The following is a 20,017-nucleotide window of genomic DNA, read 5'->3' as shown; positions in this document are numbered from 1 at the left end:
AGCGGAAGCGGAAGGAGCGGCAACGGAAGCTGCGGGCTGGTGCCGATGGTGGGGCTGGGGCTGCCGCCGGGCGGCCGCGCGGGGATGGAGCTGGGAGGTGGCCGGAGCCGGTAAGCGCTGGGCTGAGCAGGGCCGGCTCCTTCCCCTCGGCCGCTCTCCCCGCCTCTGCCAGGCCGCGCCGCGTTCCCCCCGCCGAGGGCTGTGTGGCGGCCGCGGCTGTGTCCTCCCGCTGCGGCGGATGGTGCTCGGCCCGCCCTCAGCCCCGTGCCCCCGCGGCAGCGGCTGCTCGGACCCACTGCCGGCCCCCCGCCCGTCCTGCTCCGCTGGCGGCGTCTCCGCGCCTTCCCGCGGTGCCGCCTTGTGGCCTGCTCTCGGGGCAGAGCCCGCCCTCCCTGCAGTGCCCGGTCTTGTGTTCTGAGGCAAACCCTTCCTCTCTTTCCCTCTCCATGCAGCATCTGGAGCCTGAGCTTTAGCTAGGCAAGACTGAGGGGAACTTGAAATGGCAGTTTAAGCGTAAATAGCGACTGTGTTGCTGGGGTTCCTCTGGTTCGGGAGCAGCTCAACGTGCCTGCCTTTTCCGTTGGGAGACAGGCACCTCATTGCTGAGAGATTCTGAACTCACAGGTTGTTAAAGTACTTGCAAGATGCTGTGGTGGGAGACGTACACAAAGAAAGCAGTTATTTGGCAAACATATGTAGTTTCTTTATTTTAAAGCCTGGTAAAAGACATGATAAGAATAAATAGAAAAAAAGTACAATATAATAGCCTACCTTAATACAACAGGAGGCAGTGAATCACAGATTAACAGAATAAGTTAAAAAGTGGAGCCTTTAGTGCTCATGAGAATTGAGAATGGGGGCAACCACTTTCTTCTTGTGTTTAACCCAAGGTGTTTTTTCCGCTTCATTCATTAGTTAGAAGACTAGAAGTTCTAATTGTCCTAAGAGTTGGAATTTGCCTTTCCTATTTACAAGTGCGCAGGGGAAGAGTTTCATCTTTCTTCCAAAAAAAGGAAGTATAGAATTGAATGTAAACGTGTTGTGTGAGAATGTTACTTGTCTTCCCTTCAACCTGTTCAAATAAGTGATTTTTAAAAGAGACTTTACATTGTATTAAATAAAAAAACATTACCATACTAACTTGTCTAATGAATCAGATCTTTGGGGATATGTGCTTAGCTACAACAGCAACAAATATGGCATAAGTAATGCTACTACAATGTTCTCCCTTTTCAGTTTAGAGGGTGAACAAACAGAGGTTTTCCTCTACAAATGCCATTGATTTTGTAGGTGTGATATGTTTTTGCCTTAGAATCGAATTCTTGTCGAAGTTGTCTAAATTGCTTTTTTTGTGCTTATGGAGTTCACTTTATTGGCAGCGGCATTAGCACATCTTTGCGGAAGCTCCTTGTTGTAAGCAAAACTTCATTAAAATCAATGTTTCCTATGCATATTGTTGTATTTCTACTGGTGAGCAATACTGTGACTCATCTTTAATCAAAAAATGTCATTAGAGCTCACATTGCAGGTGTAAACTGAAGTCTGTTTCCTTTGGGAGCTAAAACAAATTGTAAAAATGTTCTTCATAAATTCATTTTGCAATTTAATGTTTAAAATTCATCTTAGCATTCTATTTCATTGTAGGTAATTTAAGTGACTTTCTAGCATGGACACTGTTGCTAGCCATAGTTGTCATCTTCTCCAGCAGCTACATGAACAGCGCATTCAGGGTCTTCTCTGTGACTGCATGCTGGTGGTAAAAGGTGTCTGCTTCAAAGCACACAAAAATGTGTTAGCTGCTTTCAGTCAATATTTCAGGTATGTGATAGAAAATTCTTTTATTAAAAAAGTGAACTAAATGCTGTTGGCTGAGGTTTTCTCTGAGAAGGGTATTTTTTTCTGGTCGTTGCAGACTAAGCAACTGTTGGAGCGTAAGGGGAAAAGTTAAATTGTTTGTCCAGAGATAAATCTGTATCAAGTATTTAATCTAATTAAAAACTGTGGCCATCCTAATTTATTTTCTAGATATAGGTAGCTAACTACTACACTGTTTGAGTTTGGTATTTTCTTCATCCTTACTTGCTTACGGTGCCTCATATAATGGATTCTGGCATGGAATTGCATTCACTATTTCAGTATGAAAAGATAGCTGTTTACAAGGAGCATAGCAGAGTACATGAACAGAGCCAGATAAGGGATATAATTGATGAAACAATTCACACTATCCATTTCCAGATAATGTGAATTGTTTCATCAATTATATATTAAAAATAAAATTTGAGTATATAGGTTATTATTGAATCTCTATTTAGAACAGATTCTCAGAGACAACATCTGTGTTTTAAAGTATACAGGTGGCCCATGAAGCCACATCACTGGGTTCTTTCCCCTCTATATAGCCCTCATTGATTCTCCAAATTTTGGGGGATGCTGAATCTCCCAACTTAGTGTTTTATGTTAGTTGTGAGTAAGCTGTTAGATCTGGCAGTTTTTAGACCTTGTTTCTTGAAACATCTCTAAAGCTTGACTACCAGTTCTTACGGAAGAAAATTATTTTTATGTTATGATCAGGGAAAAAAAGACGAGCGGTTGTTTTTCCTTTTTCTCTTCTAGTGTTGTAATCCTGATCACAAAGTGAAATTATGCTCAAAGACTGAATTTGTAAAGTAGTTAAAAATAACTAAGCTTTCAACTCTTATTAAAATTCAATAGGATATAAGTGACTAATTAATTTAGACACTCAATGCAGATCTGTTCATTATAGTTCTGGTTTTAATTTAGATAGTATGGCTGGATTTATGATAGAATTTGGATGTGGACACTGGCTTCAGAGTAGCATGTAAGTATGACAGGACAACTTAAATATGAGGATGCATCTGAAACTCTGCCTTTCTAAAGTTTAAGCCTAGATTCTCATTTGTTTAAGTTTCAGAGCTCATTGATACTGTGCCCACCTTTAAACAAAACCTAATTTGAGAGTTAACCCACAGAGAGGAATCAAGTTCAGAGCATTTCCTAGTGTAGGAAAATAGCTACATAGGAGTGACCTGACCCCATTTATATATCATTGTTTACTGTGAGAGTATCAGGTTAGAGACTGGGGGTTTTAATGGAAGGGTGTGAAGTTCCTGACTGAGGGAGAGTGCAAACCCACTTAATCTAGGACTGGTTATGCATGTGAACTACCACAGCTCTGATGCTAGGAATACTTTACTTCAAATAGTAGGAAGTCTTGTGAATTCAGACACTTTAAGGATTCAGTGACAGTTCAGTGGGTATTGGTTGGACTGCTGTTTTAGGCTCATGTACCTGTACTCTCCATTATTCTTTTACTTGGTTCTCGTCCAGTACCAGTAAAAAAAAATACTTTTTTTGGATATGAGAATAGGTTGAAAATAATGCCATCCTCTTGTTTGCTATTACCATCCTCTCATCTACTTGCGGAGAAAGAACTAATAAGAACTTTAATAAGTTTGATGGACATGCTCCATTGCCAGAAGAGAATAGTTTAGCTGACTTTGAGGTCTATCTTCTCCTGTTTACTAGAAAATTTCTTGTATCCTGTTTTATTTGCCATGATGGAAGGAGAAACACCATTCTGCGTCAACTGACTTTTGCAAATAGTCCATAAATACACCACTGCACCTAATATGTAAAGAACATTGGATAGGAAACCACAAGTATAGGGCGTGATTTCAAAACATTAAAAAATAGACAATTAAAGTTATATAAAGGATCATTTGCTTTGATTTATACTTTGTGTACTAGTGTAGGACTAATATATAAGACAAGTAATTGAGCAGTTTTGAGATGTTAATCTGCAAAACCACAGCAATCTAGATAAGACCATATAGTGTAAATTGTTGTTTCACACCAGGTAGTCTGAGGTGTATGTGTATTTTTTTATAAAAGTGTTTGTGAATTATTTGTGTTTGTGTTTGAATATTTGCCTTATTTTATCAGGACCCTTTTCCAGAATTCTTCAGGCCAGAAGAATGATGTTTTTCACTTGGACATTAAAAATGTAGGTGGGATAGGCCAGATCTTGGACTTCATGTACACCTCTCACCTGGATCTTAGCCAGGACAATGTACAAGCTATGTTGGATATTGCACAGTGTCTCCAAGTGCAAAATGTGCTCAACATTTGCCACACCTTTTTAAAATCTTCTACAGCTGTAGAGCAAACAGCCAGCATGCCTTGTAATAGTGTATTTTCGCTGCAGAATACTTTGACTGCAGATACTAGCTGTGCCAATGACAATTACGGAACAAACCTATTGCATGAATGCTCATCTGACACACAAGCTAATAAAGTCTTGGCTGACCACCATTCTCATGCATCGCAGTCTGTTAATCTTCATGCAGCCTCAGGTGATGTACAGAAACAACCACAAGACTCCTTAGATGGCAACTGCACAGAACTTCCATTTAAACAACCAAATTACTATTATAAACTACGCAACTTTTACAGTAAACAGTTCTATAAGCAAAATGCTTGCTCTAATCATGAGAGAGTAGCAGAACAATCCTTTTCATACAACACGTCTACAGAAATAAACACAGTAGAGAATAATTCTTGCACTGTCAATCACTCTGAGTGTATTCTAGAAACCTCTGATCATTTACCATCAAACTTTCTGGTTCAGTCCTTGAATGAAGCTGCTCCAGATCAAGATGCAGAAAGCACGCTTATGCAGCCCACCAAACAGATGCGGCTAAAAAAGGCAATACACCTCAAAAAGTTAAATTTTCTAAGATCTCAGAAATCTGCAGAGCAGCCACCTGTGCCTAAAAGAGATGACAGTAGAATAATGGGAGTAATTGAATCTGTAAATGAAAGTACCATGGACATGACGAATGCTAGAGTTACTGAAGAAAAAGAAGCTGAAGATTTAGTGAATTCTGAGAATTTTGAACAACCTGTTGAAATTGAAAGATCTCAAGGTCCTTTGGAACAAGAAGGGCAATCACAGACTCTTCAGTCGCAGAGGCAATATACTTGTGAATTATGTGGGAAGGCTTTCAAACATCCAAGCAATTTGGAGCTCCATAAAAGGTCTCATACAGGTACAGTTATCAATAACTTGGTCTGCAGATCAAATATTTCAATTAAAGCAGATGTCTTGCAGTATCTCTTGATTCAGAGATGCTGGTTAAGGGTCTACTTTCAAAAGATTGTGCGTTTTGTTTGTTCGTTTTTTAAAAAATGAATAATCATACAGGAATAAAGACTGTAAAACTGAGTTTAGCTGAGAGTTTTAGTTGTATTAAAGATTTCTCCTTCATATTTGTTTTTTTAGGGTTCTTTTTCAAAGAACGTTGTGTGATATTTCCGTGAAAATTTTATTTTTGTCTTGCATTTAGAAGAGGCCTTTCTAGTCAGTTTGTCAGATGGCCCAGAAGTCTGAGTCAGATAACAATGAAAAGTGTAAACAGATAGAAGATGATAGTCCAAGTGTTCTAGACGATCTCAGTTCTCCCTGATTGTATATTCATTGTAAGACACAAGTGATTAGGGCTTGGTGGTCATTTCTTTTTAACCTGTAGAAATATGCTCTAATTAATTTATACTTTCTTCCTTGTGTGAACAACTTTCATTGCGTTTACCTAGAGAGTAATGCTCTTGCAGACAAGTAGGCTGCAGAGTGAATGAGAATTTTGAATTACTTTGTTTTATAAACTCACAGGTAATATTATTTTTAAACCTAGCATAGATTTATTTCTAAGTATCTCTTTATTCTAGTGAAAAACAAGACCCAATCTAACTTTGAATTAACTAATTTGTCTGTTTAATTTAACCAGCATGTTCTATTATATTTCTACAACTTTAGATATGGTTTTTTAAAAGGGTTTTTAAGAATTACCTTAGCTAGTCACGTAACACCATTAATTTCAAGTCCTTGAGATCGCTTTATTCCTGATTAAGCTGTTGAATATTTTTTTGCTGTTCTTTTCCCCTGTATTAAATATACAAATGCATCTCTCAATCTTGTCAAATAAATCACTTTGCAAATAAGCATACATGTATCAGTACTTTGACAGTAAATATTAATCCCTTTTAGCAGACATTAATTTCTGTTGTTAATTGATCCTTAGTATTAAGAATTTATTTTTCTGCTATTTATTAGTAGAAAAATCTTTCCAGAACCTGAAAATACAAACATTTTGCATTAGCTTCCTGAAGTTTTCACTTGGTATATTTGACTACTTCTGTGTGTTCACATTACTAATACTTTTTCTTTTTAATTTGGTCTCTTGTGAAAGAGTTGCGTGTGTCTGTTACCTAGATCATCTCTTTGCCTTGTATTTTTTTGAATCTATTATCTGATTTGAGCTGACATCATCAGGTATATTTTAATATCTTAGAAATTTCAGGAAAACAGGTGATCAGATAGAAGATAGAGCATCTAGAGAAGTCCCAACTGAGGGAGAGACTCTGAAGTCACTAACATGTGAGTTTGTGCTAGTGAATCTATGTGAAAGAGAGTCCCCAACTATGAGAAACCTGTTAGAATTTGCCCTTCCTTAGACATCTTAATCATTGGAAGGAATCTGGATTTTGTGAGTTGTGCCATAAAACTGGTGCCCATAAAACTACTTGTGTTTTAAGAGTGTGTTGCCGGAGTGATAGCCTCAATTATTGTATGTTTCTGAGTCTGCTAAACCATTTAAGACATGAGGTTCAAAGTTTAGTTTTTCTCTTCTAATGTATTGTAACTTGAAGGTTGGGGAGTGGACTGGGTACTGAGCTTTATAGAAGAAAGAGACTATAGCCCCTGATACAAGTGTTTTACAAATATTTTTTTTCTTTAGACACAGCATGGCCAGCAAATGCTTACAAGTGTAGGAAATGGGAAAAGAGGAAAAGGGTTGCAGTAGCTTTGCAAGGTTATTTATGTATGTTGCAATTCATTTCTTTGTTCTTATTTGAGGTCTGTGTATTTACACGTGCTTCCACTCCACTTAAGCTCTGGGAGGTGGTGTTTCACATTCCACAACACTGCCTGATACGAACTAGCTTTATACATTGTGTAAGAAAAGTGATCCTAGATTTGGTTTTGTTGTTGTTGCTGTCCTTCTCTACTAGTCTGAGTATACATTGGATTCAGGAATTCCATGCTGCTTTTCATACACTATGTTCTTCCAATAGTTTTCAAAAAATTCCAGACTTGAATGCTACTTAACATGGCATTAACGTTCTTCTATAGATGTGCTAAACTGACAAAGTTTAAGAGCGTAAGTTTAACAGATAATAAGCACATCAAAGAAGGATAGAAAAACTGAGGCAAGAATATGACTAGATATGCCTGTTGGCTTCCCTGTTATTTTTGGGTCATGTTAATTTGTTTTTAAATATCCAACTAGTGCAAAAAGAGTACTTGGAAAATTGCAGTGGATAGTGAGTAGGATGTTAATATGGGACGGATGTGTACCTGAAGGTACAGGGCACATCTGTATCATTAATATTAGGTATACTGGTAGTTAAGTAATATAAGTGTATGATAAAAGCCATTTCCATTCATCTGCGACTTCAGAAAGCATAGCAAATTGCTAGCTAATCAATTTTATTTAAAAACATTCATTTTCTAGAACTGAGTAAAAGGGTTAGCAAGCAGCAAGTATTACAGTGCTTACTGAAAGTCCTCCAAATATGGTTTTGCTGAAGAGATGAAGGACGCAAGTTACTAAAATGGACCTTTCACAATGGCAAGCCAGTTTTTAACCCACAAATAATAACTGTCAGTGTAAGTGCTGTGGTGGCCTGGTTGTTGAGAAAAAGCACAAGTGAAATTCTCTGTCCCTCAACACTAGGAACTGCTAAAGAATTTACAGGTTAACATGGTTGCATTGATGAGTTGTTTATGTGAAGGACAGGCACACTGTGTTCAACACAAGTCAGTGTATTGGGTTGTCTAGCTGTTTTAACTGTATTGCTAGTGGATATTTAAAGGAATCTTTAAATAGAGCTTATTGCATTGACTTTAAGATTGATTTTGACTTGACTGAATGTTATAATTTGTTTTTTATTAGATTGACCTGTCTGGAAAAAAAGGAAACAAATATATCTCTCTTAGACAGTACTTACCAATCCAGGTAGATCCAGCATTTTGGTTCGTTTTTTTTTTAAAATATTTTCAGGAAACTTCTCAAAAAAAAACAAAACAAAAAAACCAAAACAAACCCAACCCAACCCTGTGGAAAGAACTCCTGGCAGGATGGAAAACAACAGGAGCAGAGTTACACTGTCATGTAATACACTGTTGATCCTCAACCTTTTCATTCTGAGCTTTGCTTGAGCAAGTTGCCAGCATTCCATGCCTTAGTGGGTCCTGCTCCTCACCTTTGTGATCTCTTCAGGAACACCGCTTCTGCCCTCGTGCCTTTCTTCTCTGGACCTGACACACCACTGCTTTGATCCCACTACTGTGTACTTTATCTTCATCTCTTCTTGCAGAGTGCTGAACAAGAAGGATGCAACAGAAGATAGAAAATACAAGGCAGTCCAAGGGTTCAAAAGTAAAGTCCCCTGAATGTTTGTTTAAGCATTGTCTTAATTGTAGTTCAGTTACTACTTTTCCCCAGATTTTCTGTATTGCTGTTGATCCAGCTGTCGTCTTTGAGAAGATTAGTGTTCTTGGATAAGGTTTTTGGTTTGGAATTTCATGACAGTCATGGAATCATAGAATAATTTAGATTAGAATGGACCTCTGGTGGTCGTCTAGTCCAATCCTCTGCTCAAGGCAGGTCAAATTAGATTGGATTATTTTGCCCATGACCTTGTGTAGTCAAATTTTGGATATCTCCAAGGACAGAGATTCCACAACCTCTCCAGGCAACCAGTTCCAGTGTTTGACCACCCTCATGGGGTAAAAGATTATTTTCTTATATCTAATCGGAATTTCTCATGCTCTAACTTGTGTCTGTACCTCTTGTCCTATCACTGTGTACATTCAAGAACAACCTGATTGCATCTGTCTTCCCATTACATGTAGACAGCTGTAAGATTTCCTGTCTGCCTTCTCTTCTTAAGACTCTGGATGTGGTCTCATTGGTGATAGGTAGAGAAGAATCATCTTCAGCTTGCTAGCTGCACTCTTACTAATACGCTCTAGGAAGCAATTAGCCTCACTTTACCTGAGGGATGCTACAACACTGAGTAATTTAGTATTTCTGCTAGAATTCATTCTTGGAATAAGCTACTTGATATGCCTGGTGGTTTGGAGTTTTATGCAGGTGCAGAATTGTTCTCCAAAAACTAATTTGATATTTCTTTTCAAACAAAACTTTTTTATTTTATCTTTATCATGGGGGAAAAAACTCCAACTCCTTGTGCATCAGTACAGCTATAATGAGGCTGCATGTAGCCTACAACAATAGTTTTGAGAAATTTGAGCCTCCAATTCTCTCCCTCCCCCTCTAGTTATTTCAGGGTGGATTTCTGCTCAGATAATAGTCTTTGTGCCAACGGTAACTTTTTTTTTGGTGTAGGTAATTTCTGCAGAAATTGCTACTAGTGTTTTTTGTCCTCCATTTCAATTCACCTTGATGCTTTTATAGTTGTCAGAAGCCTTCCTAGTTGCCACAGATCTGGCTCCCTGTTGGTTTCATTTATATTTGTGTTGTCAGTACCAGAATTTTTAGTGTTTTGCAAATTTAGAGCCATAATGAAATCAAGCCTCAGTGCTCTTTATAGTTGTTATTGGTTTCTTAATTTTTATCTTTAATTGAATAAAAGCTTTCTTAAAACTGCTGTAAGATTTCCATTCTTCATTAAGTAGAAAAAGTAGATTTAGGCTCAAGTTGTCAGAATAACTGCAAGATTGCTATCTGTGAAGCCACATAACTGTGTATGCTTACTCTGTGCTTTAAAATGTAAGAGGATTGCATGTAGTCCTTGATCCTGAAATATGTTGAAAGAACATCACCTGTATTTGGCAGCAGGGAAGGAAAATGGAACCTCAACATCTGGATATTGTAGATGTTGCTTGTAACGCTTCCAAGGGTGGAGGAAGAATACTGATCTAGAGAATACTTGCTGGAAGAGAAGGCTACAAATGGCCAAGAGGTGTTCTGTAAAATCAGGACAATGATGATTAAAAAAGTAAATAAAAATCTTTAGACAGATTCTGAATCAGCACCAAGATGAAATACAGTGTAAGATCGCTCTTTTCTTCTGGAAATATCAGCATTCAAAATGACAAGGATTTACACTAATTCTTTTGCTTCCCTGTACCTGTGGGCCAGATTACATATGTCCTTTTAAAGTACAGTTAGACTCATGAAAATATCATTAGAAGTCTGACTGTAATTGAATTCAGTAATATTTGAGCATTATTATTGTTTTAAAAATTCTAGAAGATGCAGAGATTTTTGTCAACAGTGTAAAAACTAGGAAACCAAGAACTACACAGGGAAAAAAAATACCTTTATGAAATACTGTAGAGGAGAAAAAGTGATTAGAAAAATATATTTGTCTCAAATTGACAGCTAGAGAATTGAAGTATTGTACAGTCACATTCTAGATTGAAAGTCAAGTTATTTTGAAAAGCTAAAGTGGGCGGCACTAGTTTTTTACTAAAGCTGCTCATAAGTTTTTGGAGATTCAAGAATACCAGTTTTATCTGTATGAATTCAGAATTTTGGAGCAAAATACATGGGTTAATTATCAGATACTCTTACATAGGACGAGAATTTGAAGGCAAATATATTTTTGCTGGAAGTGAATGGCTACGTGCTGATCAGAGATGTATGGTACACATTGAACAGAGAAAACAGAATCCTTCCAAATTAGCTTTTTTGCATTCCTTATTCTTTTTAAGAGTTGGCCTTTGTGTGTACAAGTGGAAAAACTGGTGCACTTCCCTTTTGTTGTTATTGTAGGACCTTGTCGTCTATTCTGTTCTTCCTGGAGGTATGGTACCCCTTTCATTTGGAAAAAAAGGTATTTAAAAAAAACAAAAACAAACAAAAAAAAACCCCAAACAAAACACTGCCATTCATATCAAAACTCTTCTACCTACTTGTTTTGAAAGATAAATTCTGTTTCTGAGCAAGTCTGTCTTACAAGCTTAATGGTAAATGCTGTACTTCCCTCTTGAATTTCCCTTTAAGTATACGGGTAAGTGTCCTTTTGGGGATATTTTTACTCTTACATTACATGTTTTAAAAGGAAGCATACCAATTTAAAACAATTGTATTTTATTGCAACTATTAGAAGTTCTATGTTCTGTTTCTTCTCCTTTTAGGTGAGAAACCTTTTGAATGTAACATTTGTGGGAAACACTTCTCACAGGTGGGAATATTTTATATTATGGTACTTACACTTGAAAATGAAATGCATCTATGTGTTGATTCTAAAAATAAACTTGGTTTTAAGTCTATAGATTAGATATTTTTTTGCTCAAAGACAGACTTGACTTTAGGGATAAAATATTAAAATGTCGTCTTTGAAAATAACATGTTAAATATTTTAGATTTTTGATACGTTTTGTACCTTTGATTCTGTCTGCTCTCAGTAGATGTGTTGTGTATTTTACCTTCAAATGAATGTTTAACTATACAGAGCCACAACTGTATTTGAAATACAGAGAACATTAATTCTCAGACTGTGCTTTTGCCTTATGCTTAGGGATATGCTGTGAATAGCATTTTTACAGTGTCTGAAAAAAATACAGGTTAGAATTTTATATAATGTTGTATTCACAATACAGTTTCATCTTCCTAAATGGCATAAATTATTAAGCAGATTTTTTGAGTCAGTTTCCTTCTATGAAGAAGAACAGCACAGTCTGTCTGAAGTGACAAAACTCAGCTATGATTTAGAAAAAAAAATTCTTGTGAAATTCCCTACTTACATACATGGCCTAAGCTTTAGCTGCCTTAATTTGCCCTCCAATGCTTGCTTACTCTTCTGGGTACAACAGTTCATTTGTATTTCTACAAATTTGATGCCTAATTGTCTCACATTTCCAAAATGTCTCTTTCTTTTCTATTTTCTTGGTTGGAATATGTGCGCCTAAGTACAGGAGACAATAGACAGGTGCATAATTTTACACTAAGATTAGATAATTATCATTGAATAACTTTGGTCTTTCTTGTGTTTTAAAGATTAGAATTATGTGGTCTTTGTGTACCCACTCACCAGTGCTTGCACTTCTCTTGCTCCAGTTTTGTAGCCCACCAGTAGGACTTCTTTGACACATGAATTTGATGCAGTTGCATCCTCCACCCTGTTACTAAATATGAATATAACACTGTATCCAGTGAGCAATACTGTTTCATCATGTTTATCAAGCCATTTGAGCAAAACTGGGTCTGCTTATTAAGCAAAGAAAGTGCATTTTCATTCATTTTGATGGCTGAACTTCTAGTTATTAAAAGAAAAAAGTATGTATTTCCCAATTCCATTAAAAGTACTTTTGGCAAATGGAGTGGTGTTCTGTACCATTACTGTGGGGGAAGAGGAAATAAAAAAGCTTCACGCACTCAGAGTGCATGATGGGCATGACAGACTCCTCATGCAACACGCATTGCTCCTCTTCAATTAAAACAAAAACCCCAACAAACCTGGAAATTTCTGCCTTTTAATTAAAACACTCTTAAACAGCTTCCCCTCCCCTTCCCTTCCCTCCTGATTACCTCACTTGCCTGAAGGTATAGGTAGATACATATTGATGGACAATACCTACATGTCCAGAATACGAGCCATAGCGTTCAGCATGTGTGCTGCAGTTCTTTCTCTGGTCATAAAAGGGAACTTGCATACTTCTGAGGTACTTGCTTTTGAATTGTGCAAATAAGTAAGACTCCACCTACCAGAAAGTAAGATGCAAGGATAATTACTATCTGCTTTTTGCTTAAAAGACCATCTCTGGTCTTGCTCTTGATCATCTCAGTCTGCAGGCACAAAAATACTAACACTTTTCCTATTTAAGCCTTCATGTTCTCTGCCTTTGATACAGTGCAGTTGTCGTGCCTGATAGTACATCTGCTCCTGCTGAATGTAACTGATGTTCCATGTGTTGGAATGTGAAACAGAAAATGAAGAAAGCAGCAAAAATTGACATAGGAACTCATAGTCTGGAACAAATAACCATAAATGTCTTTGATTTTTGGAGAAAAAGGTTCATTTTGTACTTCCAGGCCTGCATCTTCCCTTACTACTAGTACACAGCCTGTTGCATGTGGTCCTTCTCTGGTTGGTGATCCAGGATATAACGTTTTACCTCCTGACTGCCTCCTTCTGCAGAGCTTCTTTTGGGGGACCATATGCATTAGTTCCGTCACTTTAAAAGCATGCCAGTTACAAATGGACTAAGTCTAGCATATTTCTCTATTCTCCAAATTTGTGAGGAGTGGTATGCAACCAGTATCAGTAAGAGGATTATTCTGAGCATTTTTTTTCTTTCACTGAAATGCTAGCAAAAGTCCTCTTATGCTTTTTCATTGGGATGACATATTATGCCTTAACCAAGGTTGTGTACCACCTTAAAAGCTTAGGAAGAATACAAGTTACTGATGTTTTTACCTTTTTTTTTTTGTCTCGGCACAGTTAATAACAAGCTTTTGCCCTCATTAGGAGGAATTGACATAGGCTTGTAATAAAGAAATGGATCTACTTGCTACTTTCTGTAAAATGTTTTTATTCTGGCTAAAAATGCCTGTATGAGAACTATTTCAGAATAATTGTTGCACTTCAAATTCACCCTCTGTCTTTATCCAGAATAACTTTCAAATGCCTATGATACGGTTTGTTTTGTGATGTGGATAGAGGTAAAGGTTCTGTCTTTTGTATGCTTCTCTGAAATGCACCTCTGCATAAAATCCCTTGTCTTTGCAAAGCACAAATTGCTCCATGGAGAAGTCAGTTTAGTCTTCTCCTTCCTCAAAAATAGGTGCCTAATGCCTCTCTTTGCATGGTTTCAGTATTATAAAGTTTGGCCTGAGAGAACAGTGGCTCAGTCATACTGTTGTCTGAAAAACTTTACAGGGGTTAAAGAAAGCTCTTCCAGGGTTCAAATGGTGATCCATTTAATATTGTCCTCTGTGTCTGTTTGTGTGTGTCTGCAGTACTTTAGTTCTGGTATATTATAAGCTCTTATTACAGTGATCATCACACGTAATTTATTGTCTGAAGGAGTCGGAAGAAATTACTGACGGGTCATATTTTTCTTGTCTTACTGTGACTAAGGAGGACATGATAATCTTTGCATCCCCAATTTTCTTTCCTGATTGAAAGGACTTAAAGTTCCTTTAGTGTACTTAGATAAAACCAGGCAGTTATCCATCAAAGAAAATGGAAGGGTTAAAAACTGACTGTGGAAGTATGCACAATTTATGGAACATCTGCAGCTCTTCTATCCAGACTAGCTGTATCTTGTGCTTTGAGAACTGGTCTCTCAGTGGATTAGCCATTCAGAAGCACCGGTGGCTTTAAAAAAATTGAAAAAAAAGAAGTTGGAATGAGTAAGATGGTTTTGTCTAGTCATCTGGTTTGCCTGCTAGACTAGCATGATTTTTTACAGGATTGGGAGAGGAAAGATATGTAATAAAAATTAGTTACCAGTAATCCCATTTGTTCATTTCTGTATTTCCTGTTCTGTTTTCTTTTGACATGAGTAAATATTTATAGGTTTGGAGCACTTGGCTCTGAGTATTTTATGGACTGAAAAATGTTTACCCTATTCTTTTTAACCTCCTGGTAGGTGAATTCAGACATCCTGATGTAACAATATTTTATTTGTAGGACAGGGAAAATGACACTAACATGAACCATGTTACTAGTAAGTTTTCTTCTTCACTGCAATCTAAATAGTATAATTTTCATTTGTAATTGGATCTGTTTTCAACTATAGGTCTTTCTTTTTCCTTAGCATTTGATTCCAGGCTTTTTTTTTTTTCTGTTTTTGTCAGTGTATAATTGCATACATAAGCAATTTGATCTTGAAGGACATGGTAGTCTGTCTTTACTAGATAAGAATGCTTGAGTTCCTACATGCTTTGTAGTCTTCACTGCCTTAGAATTAGGAATAAAAAGCCAGCCTCATAGTTCCCATCATTGTCTTTTTATCTGTATACAACAACAGGCTAGCTGAATTTAAATCTTTAAATTACTGTCCCTTCAGGCAGGTAATCTCCAGACACATTTACGCCGACATTCTGGTGAAAAGCCATACATTTGTGAAATCTGTGGGAAAAGGTGAGTAGAATTGTTCATCTTAGTAAAGTTAACATGATAAAACATGTTCGTGTTTTCTTTAATCTTCATTATAAACTAAGGGCCAAGAGCTAAGGCAGCATGCTGCTCAATTTTGTTTAAAAGACATTGGCTTTAAATGTGTACTGATGGGATTAAAATACATAAATGTCTGCAAGTGTCTTGTTGCAAGTCTCAATAATAAGATAAACATGTCACCACATCTATAGTCTGTGGTCTTAATTTTTTGTATACTGATTTAGTATACAAAAAATCCTTTAGTTAAGGATATACTGTTGTGTGTATTTTGAACAGTGTGAGTCACAATAAATCATGCGGTTTTGTACCTTTCCCTCACATTTTTTTTCATTATTTGGTCATACAAGTTTTGTTACATTTTATGGAAATTATGAAGTATGGGCAATTTGATGAATTTAAGCTAAGCATTAAATGTTTCTGCCCTCTGCTAACAGGTGACAGAAAATACACTAATTTAGGAGTAGCATTTGTACTTAAACTAAGTTAAATGCAGAAGAAATTATTAATATTAATGGTAAAAAGGTTTTTTTGTTTTTTTTTCCCTAGCATAAACTTAATTGGACATTGCCCATTTCAAAATGTTTTTCTTAAATGCATCCACTTATATGTGTTTTAGATTTTAATCTTTGTTCAGAACATCAGACATTCATTATAGTTCATTTCCACATTACACTCAGTTTAGGAGAATAAGGGGCTTATAAAGACAGTAATTGGGTTTCCGTATTCTGTTACAGATTTGCTGCTTCTGGTGATGTTCAGCGTCATATTATTATTCATTCTGGAGAAAAGCCTCATCTGTGCGATATCTGTGGCAGAGGTAGGTAAGAACCAAAGTTTCTGCCTCTGAGGTTTTTTGATTGTAATGTGAGGAGTCATTTTAATCTCAGTGTCTGTCATATTTTTCTAGGATTCAGTAACTTCAGTAATTTAAAGGAGCACAAAAAGACCCATACAGCAGATAAAGTATTCACCTGTGATGAATGTGGGAAGTCATTCAACATGCAACGAAAATTAGTAAAGCACAGAATTAGGCATACCGGAGAGAGACCATACAGCTGTTCAGCATGTGGTGAGATTTACTGTGCATAGCTTGGTCGTGTCTTTGCTTTTTAAATGATAAGTAAAAGTTCCTGTGTCAGCAGAATAACAATTAACCAAAATGATTTTAAATTGAAATACCATGTTGTGAAAGTTTTTCACAAAATCTTCTGTCTTGCATACTTCAGAGTCGTTCATTTAGTGTATTAGACGCCTTCGGCTGTTATGAGTTCAAAAGTGAATTTCAGTTGAAGAATAGAGAAAGGAAATAAGAGGAATCAACATTGGATGTCTACATGTTGGCTAGAGAAGTACTGATACTAGCTGCTTCAAAAATTGATTTATTTTCAGTATAGTCCTTTCTGATGGAAAGCTAAGTTTGGCATCACTTGGCTATCAATGGAATTTTTTTTCCTTCTTTTTTTTGCCCCCCAATTGAATACTGTTCACATTTAACTGCGTTCAGCTACAGAGTTGATAGTAACAACCTTTTGCTACTTTGCTTCAACTTCTGAAATAAAATCAAAACTCGATCAATGCTTCATACCAGAGAACACCCATTTTCAAAGTCTGCTAGGTAGGTCATACTTCCAGGTGGTTTGAAAATTGCTCTTTGATCAATGATTCATCCTTGTATAACATAGTTCTCAGAAATTGCATTGTCTGTCCTTATCTCATATGTTACTTAGCATCCTGCATACTACTTACTTTTCTGCCCTTAAGTGCTATTTTGGTATAATTTCATTCATGTTCTGAGGAATCAGCTTTGGAGGAGGGTAGCTCCATATGATAATGTCCAACTGCAGTATATTTTATTTATAATGTCTTGAGGCACAAGAAAAGCTAAAATTATCAGGAGGTCTTGCATCAGAGGGAGGAAATACAGACATGCAGGATATGAAAGTATAAACAAACAGTTGTGTTGCTGTCATTAAAATAGGCTTATTTTCATCTTGTCTTGTAGTGGTCTTTTCATTATTTTTCATTTTAGCCAGGTCATCTTGTACTGAGAAGGCAAAAATTGTGCAAAGAGGATCTGATCAGTCGTTAAGAAATCATTCACACTGCAAAAGATCCACATGTATTATTCCAGTAATTTGTAATCTTATTGTTACTGTTTAATAGCTTTTCTGAAGAGAAATCTGGGCAGTAGAATGAAAAGTATGATGCCAAAAACTGAGACTGTAGTTTTACTGGGCTTTCAGATAACACAGTTCATTTTAGTTGGTATCTGTCCACACAAAATAAAATAATCTTTAACCTAGGTAAAATGAGATAAAATCACAAATAGGTACCAGCTTATTTCTACTATCCTAAAGAATGTGAGGTGTCTGAATCATGTAGCAATTCTGGAAATTAATGCTCTCTTGTTCTGCTTGTTCTTCTACACTTTGCCTTGGTTCAGCCTCAGACACTTTTTTCTTTGCAGTGTGGTAATTGAGCTTATTTGAGCCTGTGGTTCTGAAAATAGGCAAACAGTTGAATATTTTATTGTATTCTAATATTTACAGCAATAAAAAATTACAATTTTGACACATTCTCTGGCTAGAATATAAAAAATGGATTGCTGCATTACGTTAGCTCAAAGTTAACAAAAAAGCTAATGTTGTCAGCACTTCAAGAATAATTCCTTGGTAATGAACAAACCATTACTTTCTGTGATGCAGTTCTCACTGGAAGGATATATTTAGAAGCTTATCAGCACACTGTTTTTCCAGACAGATGAATTAAATTGATTATTTTTAAATTTTTTTCCTCCACGAAGATTGATACACACTGCGAGCACTCACAGCTTTCAAATACTAATGGATATTCCTGTCTCTGGAGACAAAGACTAAAGCACTGGGAAACACAAGTTAGAGAATCAGATCAAGAAGAAGAAACAAGTCATTGAATTGTAAAAATAGATGGAACTTGTTTGAATCTGTTCTAGGTAAACGAAATACCACAACTGGGACATACCATACCTTATCACTTGATATTTTCTCTAATTAAAACATGTTTATACACTAGTGTTAAGAACAAAATCTTAATATATCACTTCTGTCTTGTAGGGAAATGTTTTGCAGGCTCTGGTGACCTGCGTAGACATGTGAGGACTCATACAGGAGAAAAACCCTATACCTGCGAAACTTGTAACAAATGCTTCACTCGCTCTGCTGTTCTACGGCGGCACAAGAAAATGCATTGTAAAGCCACTGATGAAGGTCCAAACACAGTAGATGAATTTACTCAAGGGATTGAAACTTCTGATCTTGACAAATCTCAGAGTTCTGACTCTTTTGGCCAAGAAATGTCTGTTACATTGTTACCAGTGTCTGTTAAATTTCCCATTCGTCCAACTGCAAATTCAACTGAATTTGATAGTTCTGCGGATTCTTACTGTAAGCTGCGATCAATGATTCAACACCATGACTCAGCAAACCAACAGAAACTGAATGTGCATTCTGCTAAACTCCCAAAAGCTCAGACACAACAAACTCCACCACCACCACCATATGCTTATGCAGATGTAGATGTATCTTCTGCAGAAGAACCCTTACAGTCTGATAATATTCCCATGATTCGTTCCTCTATGGTTAGCTTGGACAGCCATTGTAGTGATCCAATGGGCAGTCGAACATCATCTGCTGCATACAAGAATAATGAAGGACCGTTCTTCTCCAGCATGACCCTCTGGGGTTTAGCTATGAAGACCTTGCAGAATGAAAGCGAATTGGAACAATGAGGGCTCAGGTGACTGTATCAAAACCTCTCAGAGGCATTTCATGCTAAAGTGATTGTGATTGCACTGCAGCATAGAGTGATCAGAGCTAGTTTTTAAGCCAACTAGCTTGGATACTGGTAGAAATAAAGATACGCATGCCCAGAACCCAGTGTAGGCTGCCTTTACACTGCTTCTCAGCAAAGTTCAAATCTAGTTTCAAGGACCGTTGTTGTTCTGTGACTGCACTGTGTAGATCGTGTTGCCAGGATTTACTAAAATTTACCATTTACTAAATTTACCGTTTAACTTGGTATTTTTTACCTGATAATGGAGGAAAGGATGGCCCAATGTCTAATTTCATGATATGGGTGCAATTCAAGTATGGGTCATCAGAGTTGTGTAAGGGTGTAGATATGAAAAGAGGAAAATATTTAACAAATCCCTAGTGAACTTGTTTCAGTAGTGGCTTTCTTACCAGTAGGATCATTGGTTTACATTACTTGAGTATTGTGATATTAAATTTAAATGTTAAATACTGGACAATATTTGTGATAGTGCAAAGTAACTGTATATCTAGAAACTTTATTTTTTTACAATAAAAGCTTTTTTTAGTATTTTATAAACTATTTTGCACAGCAGATTATTTGTACAATGAAGACCAAGATCAGGAAATGTGAATAAAGGGAAGTTGTTTTACATTGTATCTTAATTGCTCAGTGTGTTTCATCTTTTTATGAAAGATTTTTAATAACATACTTCCATCTATTCCAGGTATCTTTACAGTGCTAATGGGGATACTGCCGCAAGAAGAGCTGCACTATAAAATAAGTGCAATCAATACAACAGTAGATTGTCTTGTATTTCAGTGAATTAGTGTAAAACATTGGCTAATTAATGGAATGAATAGACTCTTACAGGATAGAAACTTTGCTTAGAGGCCTTTTTCTGCTTTGGTGCTTTCAATGGTTGTATTCATTTTCAGTATAGATCTGTTGCTGCATTTCAAACTGCTTGCTTACAGTCACATGAGTTTTA

General features: G+C 36.7%; 1 protein-coding gene across 8 annotated transcripts; it reads left to right on the top strand.

Annotated features, from left to right (window-relative positions):
- Nucleotide 1: 1 nt before the first annotated feature.
- Nucleotides 2–19,671, top strand: ZBTB49 (zinc finger and BTB domain containing 49). Of its 8 annotated transcripts, XM_072862867.1 has the most exons (10): nucleotides 33–110; nucleotides 453–624; nucleotides 916–1,013; nucleotides 1,646–1,818; nucleotides 3,964–5,069; nucleotides 11,249–11,295; nucleotides 15,128–15,201; nucleotides 15,972–16,054; nucleotides 16,145–16,306; nucleotides 18,330–19,671. In XM_072862867.1, the coding sequence occupies exons 4-10, from the start codon at nucleotides 1,667–1,669 to the stop codon at nucleotides 19,001–19,003; spliced, it is 2,298 nt and encodes a 765-aa protein (XP_072718968.1). In that variant the 5' UTR covers nucleotides 33–110; nucleotides 453–624; nucleotides 916–1,013; nucleotides 1,646–1,666; the 3' UTR covers nucleotides 19,004–19,671. The 8 variants fall into 8 exon arrangements, with proteins under 8 accessions (XP_072718963.1, XP_072718966.1, XP_072718964.1 ...); XM_072862865.1 differs by lacking the exon at nucleotides 453–624 and having other exon boundaries at nucleotides 9–110; XM_072862863.1 differs by having other exon boundaries at nucleotides 22–624.
- The last annotated feature ends 346 nt before the right edge of the window (nucleotides 19,672–20,017 follow it).

Source organism: Ciconia boyciana, chromosome 5, assembly GCF_034638445.1.
Source record: "Ciconia boyciana chromosome 5, ASM3463844v1, whole genome shotgun sequence".
In the NCBI taxonomy this organism is placed as follows: Eukaryota; Metazoa; Chordata; class Aves; order Ciconiiformes; family Ciconiidae; genus Ciconia; species Ciconia boyciana.
This window is presented reverse-complemented; position numbering and strand designations above follow the sequence as displayed.